Genomic DNA, 14,947 nt, shown 5'->3' with positions numbered 1-14,947 from the left:
AAAGCGCTGATATGAACACTACATGATGTTGAAGTTGAAGCAATCACAGGGTCTTCTACTGAGAGCATAGTTTCCACTACCTTTTCTCTTTACGTTAAAAGCCGAGTACCAGTAATTATAATTTAAAGCATTAGTGAGCATTCTCTCTACATGTGTTTCAATGATTGGCGTACATAAGTAAGCGTCACAGTTGTCCTTATTGCTGCCCCTACTGTGCTGAGTGGACCATTACTGCTGCACTATTACACCGCCCCACAGGAGCAATTGTTTGGAAAATTTAAATTTGGGATCTTCTCAGCTGACAGACGGTCCTAACAGTGATAAGAGCAATGAAAAGCTCCAACAGACACACCCAACCTCAGGAGCTGACTTTAATAGGACAGCAACTGTGCAGCCATAATGCTACGTTCCAAAAACAGCAAATTATTTAACATAAAAGCTGCACCGGGCAGTACCCACAAAGCTCTTTTTTACACCCTTCACTTATTCCCACTCAAACATAACCTTTCTGTTTGTTGCACATCTGCGAGAAAGAGCTGAAAAAGATGTGGGATAAATCTGCAGGATGGAGGACGATGGCTGCTGCTACAAACAGCTGCTAACCAATGTCCCGTCTGCATGTCACCGAGGTCACTGCGGATTTCTTTATAAGTACAATAAGCATGAGGGGATGTACAAATGTGATATGGGCTAAAAAGCGAGACGTGCATGTGTATCTGGTTGAATGTAAAGGATTAGAGCTTCTGTTGTTAAAGGGCGGTTTAACCCATCATGCTGCTGATGGTGCTGCGTGAGCTCGTGTGTTTGTGCGTGTTTTTTTCAAGCTGTGTTCCACTTTACACTGAAAATAATGAGTGCCCAGACCTCAGGGGCGGAAAGGCTTTAACAAAGAAACAGAGTGCAGAAATCAGCTGTCAAGCCAACGCCTGCGTGCATGTGATTGGTAATGATGCATACATCCTGTTTTTCACGCCTGTATTATTTTATCAGCATTAATATACGGGCTCCCTCTCTATTTACTGTTTTATTTGTGTGCGAGCGCCACTTTGCCCGTCTGTACTCTCGCGCGCGCCCTGGGAGGCGAGTCATTACATTTAGGTGACTGTGCTTCAGATGTTCTTTCCCGCGCTCTGGTAGCAACTTCAGAGAATTTATGTGTGTTCGAAAAGGGCACCATTTGTTCAGCAGCTACCGCGCCTATTTATTTTCCTGACCTGAGGGCATCTTACGCAGCTTAAAAAGTCCACACAATTTTTTTGTTACTTAGCGTTTCGAAATTTCAGTCTGCCCTTGTATTTTGTTAAGGCTTTCTGAGGAGGGTGAACGTGGAGGAGAGAGAGGAAAAAAGGGCAAACAGAGGGATGTGACAACACAGTGTGAAATGGGATTTAAACCCTTGTGGTTGTGAATACATGGGCTGTGAAGTAATGGGCTGAAGGCACCATGACAGCATTTAGCGTTTCGGAGATGTGGCATATGGCTTTTGTTCAGTGGAAATCCAATTTGAGTGTTTTGGGTGTTGCATGGTTGCTGTAATATATCTCCCCTTTTGGGTTTTTTCTTTTAATCTCAACTCCATTTACAGTATTGGGAGTGCATACAGTTTGAGCCAGACACTTAACAATGGCAGTGCTAATGCCATGTGTGAATGAATTAACCGTGCGCGGATTTGAACGACTAACCTTGCCAGTGTCAGCGTTTGCACACATAGCCACAATGAAAATAAAGAGAAAAATTTATTTATGTCTGCATATACGTATGCCACAATCCTCCATTCAAATGCCGCCTTTTAAAATAAATATTGAGTGTCCATCTGTAAGACATTAACTTAAATCACTATATGCTTATGTAACTTAATGGGTGTTTTCTCCATCAGCGGCAATGCGACGATTCTGAATGCAAGAGACATGAATCATATACCGGTAGTCTAAATACAAAAGAACAGTTTACTTTAACAGCACGTTCAAGTTCTTTAAGACATGTGGTCTAATATCCAGTGACTAAAAGCATCAACAAAATAAATATTACACTACAGTACTGTGCAAAGGTCTCAAGCTGCCCCTCACTTTTTTAATATATGGGTATCAGATGCAGTGACTTATTGAAATGTGCATGAAAGTCAGAACTCTTCTTTGGATGTTTCTGCCTTTTGTTCTGTTTTCTGTCAAGATGATCAGACACCGCTTTAATAATGTTGAGGTCCAAGCTCTTGGAGACCAATCCATGACTGATAGAGTTCTTTTGTGTGTTTTGGTATTCTTTTACTGTGTTTGGGATCATTGTCATTATGAAAAATGAAGCTGTTTTCGGTCAAACACTTTCCCATTATATTGCATTTGGATAAAAACCTGATGATACCTTTCTGTTTTAATTATTCCATCAATTTTGACAAGATCTCCAACACCACTGGCTGAAATGCATCAGCAAACGATGAGAGATCATCCACTGTGTTTTACACATGCCTGTAGACACTCAGTGTTGCATCACTCTCTTGTCTTCCGTGCGTATTGGCAACAATTTAAACCAAATTCATCACTCTATAAGACCCGTATGTGGTTAGTCTTGTCTGATTTGGCATACCTCAGCTTCTTGATTGACAATCTTCCACTGAGATCATTTGATGAGGCTTCAGTGAACGGTAAAAGGCTCACCAGAAGGGCCAGATGCTCAGGTCCTGGAGCTCTCAGGTGCTGCGTCACATGTTTGCTGGATTCCTCAAATTTTTTGAGGACACACTGCACAACAAGATATGCCAAAGTTTTTTAGCCAATAGATCTTTGGGGATCACCTTGTTGGTGCAAAAATGTTCTACCTGTCAAACATCGTTTGCAGTTTCGGTCAAAGAAATTAGATCAAATTATGTTCTCATTTCAAACAAAAGCAGCTGAAGAAAACTTTGAAAAACCTCCAGCAAGCCTGTAGAACTACAGTATTGCTCAAGACCATGTTAAAAAATTACCAGACTTTTGCACAGTGCCCTGTCTCCACATACTAACTCAGTGCAGTCTGTTATACATACTTATATATGCACGATCTGATATTGTCGTGTTGGTGTTGTTCCCAGATCAACATAGTAAATGTTGTTCCAGGATCAACATTGCAAGTGACCAATCAGAATGTTGTGACGTCATACTTTTGCGACTTCGGGAAAAACCGCCGTAAAACAAAAAACTGTACTTAAGCTGCGAGAAACCGCCTCTGTCCGCCGATCAACGGACCCTGACCCTAACCCTTTAATAAACGCTAAGCAGAATTGATATTGTCCTTGCAACATTGGAATTTCATAAATGCATGAATGGCTTGGCGCGCCAAAGAATAACGTCACAACAATGTGATTGGTCATTTGCAATGTTGATCCTGGAACAACATAGTAAATGTTGTTCCAGGAACAACACCAACACGACGATATCAGATCATCCCTTATGCCACATACTTATATAAACTATAATATTCCCATTTCTTCACTTTTATATTTTATATTCCCATCGACTTCCACAGGATCACCAAGGCAGCCCTCCAAAACACTTAACGTCCCACTATAAAACTACAAAAGTATGTCACTGATATTTCCATTTGCTTTTCAAAACACCTGCGCGTTTTGTGATCTTTTTTTTAAAAAAAATAATGAAGTCCATCCGAGCAGTATCTCCAAACTTTTGGTGATGTGACTGTCCTCTTCAAGGAAAATGCCTGGGCTCTGCTTTGTTGCCTATCCTTCTTCCAAGTATGGCAGCTTTTGAAAATGCTTCTAGGACTGTTTTTTAACTTCAGCTGTGGGTTTCAATTGTACGCTACTTTGCAGACTATTTCCGTCCGGATTTCCAGGAAGCGAGCTTAGGATGCTCTGACATTCAAGATCCTTTGAGTGTGCTATTAGTCAGGCTACCTGGTGCAGTGAGATAGCACTGAACCCCTTCAACCCTTTGAAACGCTGGGGACCCACAAAGCATCTTAGAACCAGAGCACCGATCGGAGACCAGCCTCTCTTTCACGGTGTGTTCATGTTCAGGAATCCATGGGACCACACTGATGATTTCTGATCAGTGTGTTTATTCTTAGAGCCTTTATGCACGCCATCCCCAAACTCTCCACCCTCTTTGAAGTGCAGACACACGAAAGGGGAAAACGTTGGCTCAAAGCCCAAAGGAGCCATGAGAGCTTGCAAACACATCTCCAAGTTGTTATTTACAAAATGCTTTGTTTTCCCATGGTCCGAAAGATGCCAAAATAACCCTCCATTTGTGGCGTTTTCAGTTTGGAGACTATAAATGTTTCATTGTTTCTATGTGAGCTAAAGTGCTGTGGCGTGAAGACATGGTGATGCATTAGTTATGACTTCCTGGCTTACAGGGGAAGATTACCTTTACTCTCTCACCAACAAATCCTGCTCCGTAACCAAGTGGAAGACACAAAGAGGATCAGTTCAAAATTACACATCAGGGTCGCAGAGTTATGATGCCTGACGTCTTAGAGTTGTGGGAGGAAGTCACTTGTGGTCACGTTTGATAAACTGTTACTTTCACACAGCGGGTTGTGTCTGTTTACACTTTCTTTCTATCTTAAATTGAATTCAACATCAGTTCTGAATAGATTCCTTTAGTTGTAGAAGTCAGACTTGAGGTGAAGTCAAGAATTCAGACGTGGCAGAAATATTCTTTGACTCAAGACTCATTTGACTCAAACAGCCCAGATTTCTCACTCATTTATTAGTTGCAACTTTTAGCCAAACTCGAGTTAGGATGCCAGGTCACGTACCTGTATAGAGCTGACCTTACAGAAGGAGGTGATTAGTGAAACAACCTACTCTGTCAGCACACGGGCACGGTTTGCTGTCGTAATTGGTCGTAACAGTTGTGCATGCTGAATTGCTGCTCTTTTCAAGCTCAGTATGTCTGTGTAGAGCGATGCGTGAAGAGCCTCGTGCTAAGTGCATGCTACCCAGATTATTTAAAGTAACGAGAAGAGCCAAATGAAGATGTTTTCTGTGTACATTTATGTGTGTCTGCCAGGTTTAGCGCACTGCATTGTCTGCTGGGGGGTTGATGCTAAAACCTTCAAGACAAACAGGCAGTGGTACTATTGACTGTTTCATTTGAGACTGTTAAATGATTTGTTCAGTTGTCAGATGTTCCTGTTTGAATGCCACTGTTGTCCCCAGTGGGCCAATGAAGGAGGTTCCTAGGAGGCAGTGAAAATATTCAGCGTGTCTGGCAGATGAAATTGTTTTGTTTTTTCCTGTCAGAAAACATTTGAGAATACAGTTTGCAGGAGGCTAACACGATATGACTATTAAACACATAGCAGTATGAAAAAAAAATCAAACAAATCAATCGAGACTTCTGTCAAGTCTTTGTGGTGCAATCTCACAGGTTCCCCATCAATATGATCAATAATAAAAGGGCATGAAGCAGCTGTGGAAAAAAGGTCAAATAATCAGATGAACGGTCACATGTATTCTCCTTTTTTGTTCAAATTAGACATCTGTTTTGTAGAGAATGTTTGTACATTTGTTTTACTTTTGCCTCTGCCTTTTTATTACCTGTGCCAGGAAGTTGTGTTTTTCATAGCATATGCATTTGCGTGTGCATGTCATCATTTCATGTCTTTGAACGCGTGATCTTGAGAAGTTTTAAATGAATTCTGTTTAAACTTCATAAGGTTGTAGAGTGGGGTCATCTTAACAATCCGTTAAAATTTGGTTTACACCAAAGTCTTCAGGGTCAACGTGATTGATGATTTATTGGTCGAAAATGGACCAAAACCCATTTAACCTAGAAACTATGATTCTTACAAGTGTGATGTGTATTGTCTACATATACAAAGTACCATATAAGGATTTAAAATATGATGTCACATTTGACCTCTGACCACTCCTTCAAGGTCAGTAGATTAATCTGATGTTTCTCACTGCCATCGTTTGTACTGACAACATATAGGAATATAGGGAATGATAAATGGGGATTTTAAACATAATGTTACTTGGTGTTTATTACTATTTTAACATTTAAAAAGATAATACTAAACAATGAAATGAATGCTACTCAAAAAACTGTACTTAAAATTCTGTCAATAGGCTTTAACAGAAAAAATAAAAGTCTGCATTTCCAAATGGATTTTTTTCACTTCAAACTTCTTAAAATATGTCGAAAAAAACCCCCACAATGCTATTCCACTCCTTGGTTGAGGATTGTGCTCTTGGAGTGCTTCTTGTTAACAAAAGTTTTTGGGGAAAGAGAAAAATCTGCCATGTCCTCACTTCCTGAAAGAGCAGTTTGAGTTTTAAGGTGATAATTTATAGCTGCTTTTTCTCATAGAATTAGATTGATAGGAATCTTGGGTTCACGGTGTAGTTTACAGATTTTGCAGTTGTTTTTTAACCTAATTAGTAAGGGTTGGAAAAGCTGGAGTAGACATTGTTTAAACTTTGAACAGAATTCCGGGCCAGATTAGAATCCAGACACGACAGTCGAATCTGTTTTTCCTCATCTCGCTCTCAACAACACTCACATTTTTATCTACTGGATACAAGACATCACTGAAAGCCCGTTCTCCGTGTTTGAGCAAGAGAGGCTTAAAGTTCATTACTTCATGTCACAGATGTCAAAGTTGGCTGTTGGACCAGGATTGGCTTCTAAACTAGTTGTAATGACACAAATCCTGCCCAAAGGTACATGGCTTAAAATCAGACTTTATAAGAGCCTGGATTAATTTAAAAAGGGGCTCCTGATGTCAGATGCTCAACATACATCATGCTGAACAGCAATAGGGTGTGTGTGTGTGAGTGAGTGTGTGTGTGTGTGTCTATGTAAAAGAGGGTACTACTCGAGCAGATTATCCTGGGTCTTTTCATAGATCCCTGTCTCATTTCAATGACAATGGGAGATCAGTGTCAATTAGTGCCGTGTCTTTGCATTGTGATCCGGAGAGGCGATAATAAAGCTGGGTTTTAGCCTAGGAAGACAAAGTGACATTTAATTATTTCACCTAATGTGTCCTGTATGTGCTGTACTCTATGACCGTATCAGTTTGATCCAAATGTGTTTCTTTGTGCGCATTATTTCCTCCTTATGTTCTATTAAAATGTCCCCTACAGATTGTTTGCTAGGTTTGCTCCTCCGTCCCCTTCACAGAACCACTCTTCCCTCTGGCTGCTCATTTGTTATGATGGCCTCTGGATTTGAGTGTGTGTATGCGTGCATATGTGTGTGTGTCTGTGTGTGTGTTAGAGGTCAGTGGGGAGTGAGGCTCCTCATAATCCGGTAATCAAACCAGCTGCCACCAGACCCAACCCCCAGCCTCCATACATCCGTCTTTCCATTCTCTCTCGCTCTCGCTGTATGTCCTCCTACATTTATCCCGTTCTTCTGACAGTTTTACGTTCTGCTTTTTTCTTCCTTTTGATATCTTTTTTTTACACGTTAGAGAATCGCCAAATAACCATACATAAATCAAAAATCTAAATAAAAGAATTAGATTTTTTCCCTTTTTAAAACTTAAATAAATTCAATTAATAACATCCTGAAATATTTTTACTAAAGCATTAACAAAGATAAAGATTTGTGTTTATTTATAGTAGCGTAAACAAATTAAGCCATAATCTCTCGTTTTATTAATCCCTGGTTAAAAGCTCTCTCTCTGCCCCTTTTTTCCATTTCAGTTTTCAGTTTTTAATAAACCTTCTTCGCGCTCCTTCACCCTCCACCGCCTCTCTGTCCTCCTGCTCATGTCCATGTCACATCTTCCCTCTGTCTCTGTTCACCCCTCACCCTCCACCCATAACGCTCCTTTTTCTCCCTTTCTTTATTTCATTCTTTCCTGTCATTTTTTCCCGTGTATTGCTTTCTTATGCTGTGTTTGTCTGCATTTGTGTCCCTTTATGGCTTATTTGCCAGTTTGTTGGACCAAATTGCTTTACAGCACACAACACTGCCCAGCAGTACATCCAGTATAGATTAAACACACTTCGTGTCTGCGAATAAAATGGGTGTTTGTGAGGGCTGTGACCTGCTGCGCTTCCAATGAGCTCATTTTGTGGACTCCCAGCGAAAGGAGTGCCCTGTCGAATCTGTAAGTAAAGCTGCGTGTGGGAAGATGGAAACCCAACGCTTCCCTACATGAGAACGCTCAGTTTGCGCGCCACCTTCTGTGTGACTCACAAATAGATGTAGACTTCAGAGGATCACTTTTCTATTACTTAACTGTAACACATGATAATGAATTGCATCATCCTTTCTAGAGACTAAAGTGGACCTCAGAGGATTCAGCACTTTTATGCTGCAAATCTCCTATCACCACATCTTATGCCTGACATGTAGGTTCACAGATGATGACTACATTCACACATACAGCAATACAGAGTGTCTACAGCCATGCTGTTTGATCTTCGGGGCTGTAGTGGAAGTAAGAAGAGCGAAAAAGGAGCACTAAAATACTTTGTGTCATGCTGTCTCCACAGGATTAAGCAAGTGTCAGTGAAAGCTATATGGAGCTGCTGCCCATGTTCATACTCAGACTCATACGTATACAACATATACCTTCATTGTATCAGATTTTTCTTATTTGATGTTATGAATTTGCTTAAGCTTAGAAAGATTAGTGGTGCTGGTTCAATATTAAAGGCAACATTAATTATTAGACAAAAAAAACCTTTGCTAAGACCAGCTAAACCAAGGATTTTAATACTCTAAAAAACACAGTGTGAGGCTTCTGTGCTTTGTATTTCTAACCAGTAGCACCACCATAAGTCAGTCATATTTTACCATTCCCAGTACATGTAATCCAGTTGTTTCCTCCAGTGCTTACCTAGACATTCAAGCAGACCACAAATCACCTAATAACAGCTGATCTGACTGCCAGGCCAGCCTATATCAGCGGTACTTCCTGTTTTTCCATGGGGCTCACTAATTTAAGTTGCTTAAGCTTCCCTGCAGTCGCTGTTGCCTCTGCTACTCGCTCCAGCTCCTTTAATGCTATAACTGACTTAATCAGTGTCATATCGGTTGTCACAGATGCCTGCCTTTTTGTTTTTCCCCCTGGGGTCCTCATGCTGCTGCCCTCACCTTTCCATCTTTGCATATTTATTTGCTGAAATTTTGTTATGGATAAAAAAATATATATATATAATATTTATTACAATAACTTAGGTGGTGTCAAAGCAGACTGCTATATTCAGGCTCCATAAACTCATTTTCTTGTAACTAGACAATCATATATAATACTATTATAATACTGTATAATATGTCCTACAGTAGTAATTTATCTGTTAGATATCTGTGTGAGAAACTTTCAGTGAACCGCAAATGTAAAAGAAAAGTGTAAATAATGTAATTATCTCATAGTAAGACTTCAATTTTTAATTTTTTTTCAGGTTAAATGTCATTAAAATATTAGAAATTAGGTTAATTTTAATTACATTTTAAATATGTAAAGAAAAAGATACAGTTAAACATTAACTGTAAACGATATTATAAAGAGTTGTATCTAAAAAATTCAATGAATCCAGTGGATCAGATAATGTTCCTGCTTAGACATTAAGATATCAAAGCTTCCTCCTTCTTATATGAGTTCTAATGTCACAATTCCAATATATTTTAAGGCAAATAAGGATTATTTATGTTTTTGCATGAGCTGTTTTTGCTTCCCTCAGACCGTACTGTCATACAGCTAGAATATTTTATATATTTTATATGTTGTCAAATCTACTTCTAGTGACCAGCACCTCATGGTAACCTTTGGTGTGAATGGATTGTAAACACCACTTTTGTTACATGAATATAAAACTAAAATGTTCGTCCACCAACTCCACCTTTTATCAAGATCAGCCAGTGAGCTTCAGTCCCAGTCCAGTGATAGAAAACGTAGTTTCTGTGGTATCATCGACACAGAAGCACTGGTAGTTTCAGTTACCTGTGACTTTCTCTCCCACTCTTAATCAATTTAAGTAACATAAAATTACATTAATTACATTACGTTAACACGGTTGTGACTACTTCCTGTTTTATCTTTGCATTGGTGAATATCTCTGCTCTTCTGTCATCTCTGTCATTCCTCACCTCTTCCTTTGAAGCTTCCTCTCAAAGTTTCTTCTTTCACTCTGCGCCCCGTCCACATCCTGGTCACTGACTGTGCCACTCTGACTTTCTCGCTTTCTCTTTCCTTATAACCTGCATAAGTTCCTCTTCTATTCGTTCACCTAACTGGCTGCCCTCTGCTATCTTCTTCAACTCTTCAGATGGCGTCCACAGCATTTCGGCTCAGTGTGTTCTCCGCGTCCTCATTATCACAGAGGACATGTTGGGCAGCAGTGTCACTGTCCGCCTTCAGAACATGTCCCAGGAGCACTTCCTGTCACCACTGCTGGGAACCTTCTTGGAAGGTGTGTCCGCTGTTCTCTCAGTTCCTGTCGAGGATGTTTTCATCTTCAACATTCAGCCGGATCTGGATGCGGCACCCGGAGGAATCCTGAATGTCAGCTTCTCTGCCGCGTTGCCGGGCGGACATTTCTTTCCCTCTGAGGCCCTGGAGGAGCAGCTGTACCTGAACAGGCCGAGGCTGACGTCACTGACACAGATGGAGGTTAGTCCATGTGCAAAAAGACACACACAGAGGAATCACACCTCTGAGTGTCTGACTTTAACTCCTTCATCACATCACAAAGGCAAAAATGTTGGCAAGCATATAAATACCATTTAACTCTCTCATATGGTGTTTCTCTGGTTCAAAGCATGGTCTTTTTGCTGTATTGAAAACAAGAATATTCTTTGAGATTAATGAATGTACCTTTAATAAGCGCCTTTAAAAATAGCCTTACACTCTTTCAGGCTGCACATGCACTGCATGAAATTATAAGAAGCTAGTTAATAAATATTAATCATTTATGAGGTATAACATTTAATATTTCTTGAAATTATTTATTTTAAAATGTATTGACTTATTAATTCACTTTATTAAAAAGAATGACAGTAAGCCTATGTAACAGAGAAATATTCATTAGCTACACCTGTTTAACTGCACATTAATGGAAATATTGATTCAGCCAAACACATGGCAGCAACTTAATGAATTTACGCATGCAGACATGGTGAACCCGACCTGTCAAAGTTCAAATCAAGCGTCTGAATGAGAAAGAAAGAAGATTTTAGTGACTTTTGAATGTGGCATTGTTGTTTGTGCCAAATAGGCTGTGTTTTACACTCTGATCTCCTGGGATTTTCCTACACTAGAGTTTATAAAGAATGGTCTGAAAAAGAGAAAATTTCTAGTGAGTGCCATTTGTGTGGGTGAAAAATGCCTTGTTGATGTCACCGCTCACAAGACAACAGGGCAACTGTCAACTCAAATAATCACTTGTTGAAACCAAGGTATGCAGAAGAGCATCTCATCAAACCTTGAAGCAGATGGGCTACAGCAGCAGAATAACACCCTGGGTGCTACTCCTCTCAGCTAAGAGCAAGAAATTGAGGCTATAGTTTACATGGGCTCACCAAAAGTGGGCATTAGAAGACTGAAAAAATTGTTGTCTGGTCTGACGAGTCCCAATTTCTGTTGAAATATTTGATGTAAAGATAATCAAAACGTGTTTTCATCCTGCCTTTCATCAGGGGTTCAGGCTGCTGGTGATAGTATTTTTTTTCCTTGGCACACTCTGTACCAACCCAGCATCATTTAAAGGCCTCGTCTGAGGCTTACTGACCATATCCATCCCTTTATGACCACGGTGTGCTCTTCCTCTGATGGCTGTTTCTAGCAAGATAATGTTGATTGTCACAAAGCTCACATCATCTCAAACTGGTTTCTTGAACACGACAGTGAGTTCACTGAACTCAAATAGCCTCCACATTCACGTCATGGATGTGCAGCTGGCATTGCTGTAGGAACTGTGTGATGCTGTCATGTCAATACGGAGCAATATCTCTGAGGAATGTTTCCAGCACTTTGTTGAATCAATGCAATGAAGAAGACAGCTCTGATGGCAAAAAGTACTAGCAATGTGTAACTAATAAAGTGGCCTGTGAGTATACATCTGAGCTTGTTGGATGTGAACTAGTAATAACACAATACAGCTTCCTGTGGCACATCAGCCATGTGACTTTACAGAACAACGGGCAAATATGACCATTAAATGTTCTCATGCATGAAATCAGGAACACCTGGACAAGCACATCAGTTATGTAATGTTTACACAACCCAAGGGAATCTCGCGGTAAGAGAGAGATAGATAGAAGCAGAAGGAAGAAGGTGAATCCAGAAGGAAATATTTATAAAGGGGTGAGAGAGACACCAGTGGTGAGTGCCTTTGATCTTATCTTAACAGGCACTGTCACACAATCACACATGCACACAGGATCTCAGCTCTTAAGAAGACACAATCTAGTGAATATATCTGGTCCACTGGCCTTAACAGCAAGCAAAAGCTGTAAATATACAATTTGGGAAAGTGACTGGTTATGCAAAGACACACAGCCCACTGCTGTCACTGTGTCCAAGGCAGCATGCTAAATGACTGATAGCTGCGGGGATTGACCTGTGGAGAAGGTTAAGACTGCTAGTATCAGGTAAATGAAGGTAATATGAATATTTTAAGTACAAAGAACCAAGAAAACTCCAATGTGATAATAAAATTACATTGTTTAAAATGGAATAAATAAAGGCATTCCCATTTTAAATATGTATGTCTAACATTACTGAAGATTACCATTTTGTAGCAATCAAATGATAACTTTCACCAGTCAGAAGTGTGAAGCCACCTAACAAGTCAGTCAGTGAGAAACTCCTTCCCCAAACTACAGGTATAGACTTTTATAACCAGCCTATACATCATAGCAGAATTCAGAAGAAGGCGGGTTTACCTTACCTGCCTGCACATTTACTGTTTTGATTTATGTGCCAGTTTGACAGTAAGTATAATATAGTAAATAAACTTTAAAAGGCTGTGTAGCATTTTTGTTTTTTTGATGCTCCTACCAGTATGACTGTGACAGTGCCTTACAGTATCATGTTTATATAGCCATGAGCATGTTTTAGTATTAGCTAGCATGCTAGCATTCAAAACATTAGCATGCTAGCATGTTTAATTTCTCCTAAAAGAAAAAACATACTTTTTTTTCTTTCATGTTATTATTTCTACCAGTAAAGGTTTTTAAAATACAAATTCAACCAGTAGCAGATACTGATGGTTGCTTAATTTGTTTTTATATTGTTTTTTCAATTTATGTATTTCCTCATTTGCCCAAATGATACAAATTAAGTATAAGAAACTGTTTTGGCATCTTTCTTCACTTCATCATAACATGTTACAAATTCATTAAACTGTATCTTTATGTCATTGTTAAAAATGATACTTTTTAAAAACTTTAATAATCATCAGGGAGATTTTTACTTAATTAACTTCAGTACTAGGTGCTGTTAATATCTAATGTACTTTAGTTTAGTTGGATTGTTATAGTGATGCTTTTACTTTGAAGATCTGAAGACTTTTTCCACCATTGCTGAAATAGATCACTGGAACACAAAAACAAGAACGATTTCACCGCTTATAAATATTAAAAAGTAACTTTATTATGAGTGATAAAAGAAGCCCTGAGTGAGGACGCTTGAAAGTCTAAATTGAGAATATTCCTCACACTACACTGTATATGTTTCCTCTTCTATTGCTCCAGGTCCTCCCGTTTGATGACAACGTGTGCTTGCGGGAGCCTTGCCAGAACTACATGAAGTGCATCTCAGTGCTGCGTTTCAACAGCTCTGCCCCCTTCATCTCCTCACCCTCCATCTTGTTCCGGCCCATCCACCCCATCGCAGGACTACGCTGCCGCTGCCCAGTGGGATTCACGGGTGATTACTGTGAGACAGAGATCAACCTGTGCTACTCCAACCCCTGTCTGAACGGAGGGGTGTGTGCCCGCAGAGAGGGAGGGTACACCTGTATCTGCCGCGAAGACTACACCGGTGAGTAGCGAGGGAGTGTGTGCGTGTGCTGTTTGAAAGTGTTTTGTGGAAAAGTCTGTTTTTGTCTGACGAACAATGTGATATATTCATACTGATGATAAACAGTTTGTTTCAAGAAACTGTAGAATAAACCAGGTTTAATATAAGGCTGAGTCATTCTTGCCTTGTCAGTTAAATTTAATAGAACTGATTTATATCTAACCAGCTTAGTCCTAGTCCTTTTTTTCAACTAATTGACATTTCCAGTAGTGAGTCTGCTTTAATGAAGATGTGCTTGGAAAATGAGTGCAGGTCTTATTAGCAGTTCTTCTAGATCAAGCTTTGAGGGAAATCCTTAGAGGAAAGCTTTCATATGCTTGGTTATGATACAAAAACCAGACTGCTTAAAAAGCTTACAACGCTTAAAAAGAAGCACTTTCATCTGCTTAAAAGTGGAAAATTCTACTGCAAATTACTGTTTGTATGTTCCCATTGTGCCTGCATAGATTTCCATGAGGTACTCCAAGTTTCCTCCCACACTCAAACTTGTTAGCAATGATTTTAAATTGTAAAATTTGTATTGGCTCCAGCCTCTAAGTTCACTCTTAGTGAAGTGATGAAGAAACAGTCTATGTTAAGGAAAGTCAGCTATTTATGACTTTCTTATTACTGTATCTTCTTTAATTTTGAATTATGTGTGCAGTATTTCCTGTTTTATTTTGATAGTCTCTCGTTCTGTGTGCATAGAGTTGAGTTTTGCTTGCTCTGTCTTGTTAGTGAGTAATTAGTTACAGCTGTGTACACCTGTGGTCCACCCTCTCGTTATCCTGTGTGTGTAGTTAAGTCTTCAGTTTTTCTCTGTTCTTCGATGTCTCATCATAGTTTGCTGTGTGTTTCCATGTGTTCAGTGGTGTCTGTCATTTGTTCCTCATTCCAAGTTCCTAGTTTCTCGTTTTTGGAGTTTTGTACTATTGTATTTCTTTAGTGTCTGGTAGTTACAGTAAATAAAGCTGCCTCTTTT

The 14,947-nt window shown here is 39.6% G+C and overlaps 1 protein-coding gene across 2 annotated transcripts in view; it reads left to right on the top strand.

Moving 5' to 3' along the window:
* celsr3 (cadherin, EGF LAG seven-pass G-type receptor 3) overlaps positions 1-14,947 on the top strand; it is a 128,308-nt gene that overhangs the window by 15,478 nt on the left and 97,883 nt on the right. For both annotated transcript variants that reach the window (XM_085393818.1, XM_085393817.1), the window contains exons 2-3: positions 10,232-10,575; positions 13,659-13,947. In XM_085393818.1, coding sequence (XP_085249944.1) covers positions 10,232-10,575; positions 13,659-13,947 — 633 coding nt within the window. The remainder of the gene's footprint in view (positions 1-10,231; positions 10,576-13,658; positions 13,948-14,947) is intronic.

Source organism: Rhamphochromis longiceps, linkage group LG20, assembly GCF_057381845.1.
Source record: "Rhamphochromis longiceps isolate RC_006_pf linkage group LG20, R_longiceps_female_GT1.1, whole genome shotgun sequence".
Classification (NCBI taxonomy): domain Eukaryota; kingdom Metazoa; phylum Chordata; class Actinopteri; order Cichliformes; family Cichlidae; genus Rhamphochromis; species Rhamphochromis longiceps.
This window is presented reverse-complemented; position numbering and strand designations above follow the sequence as displayed.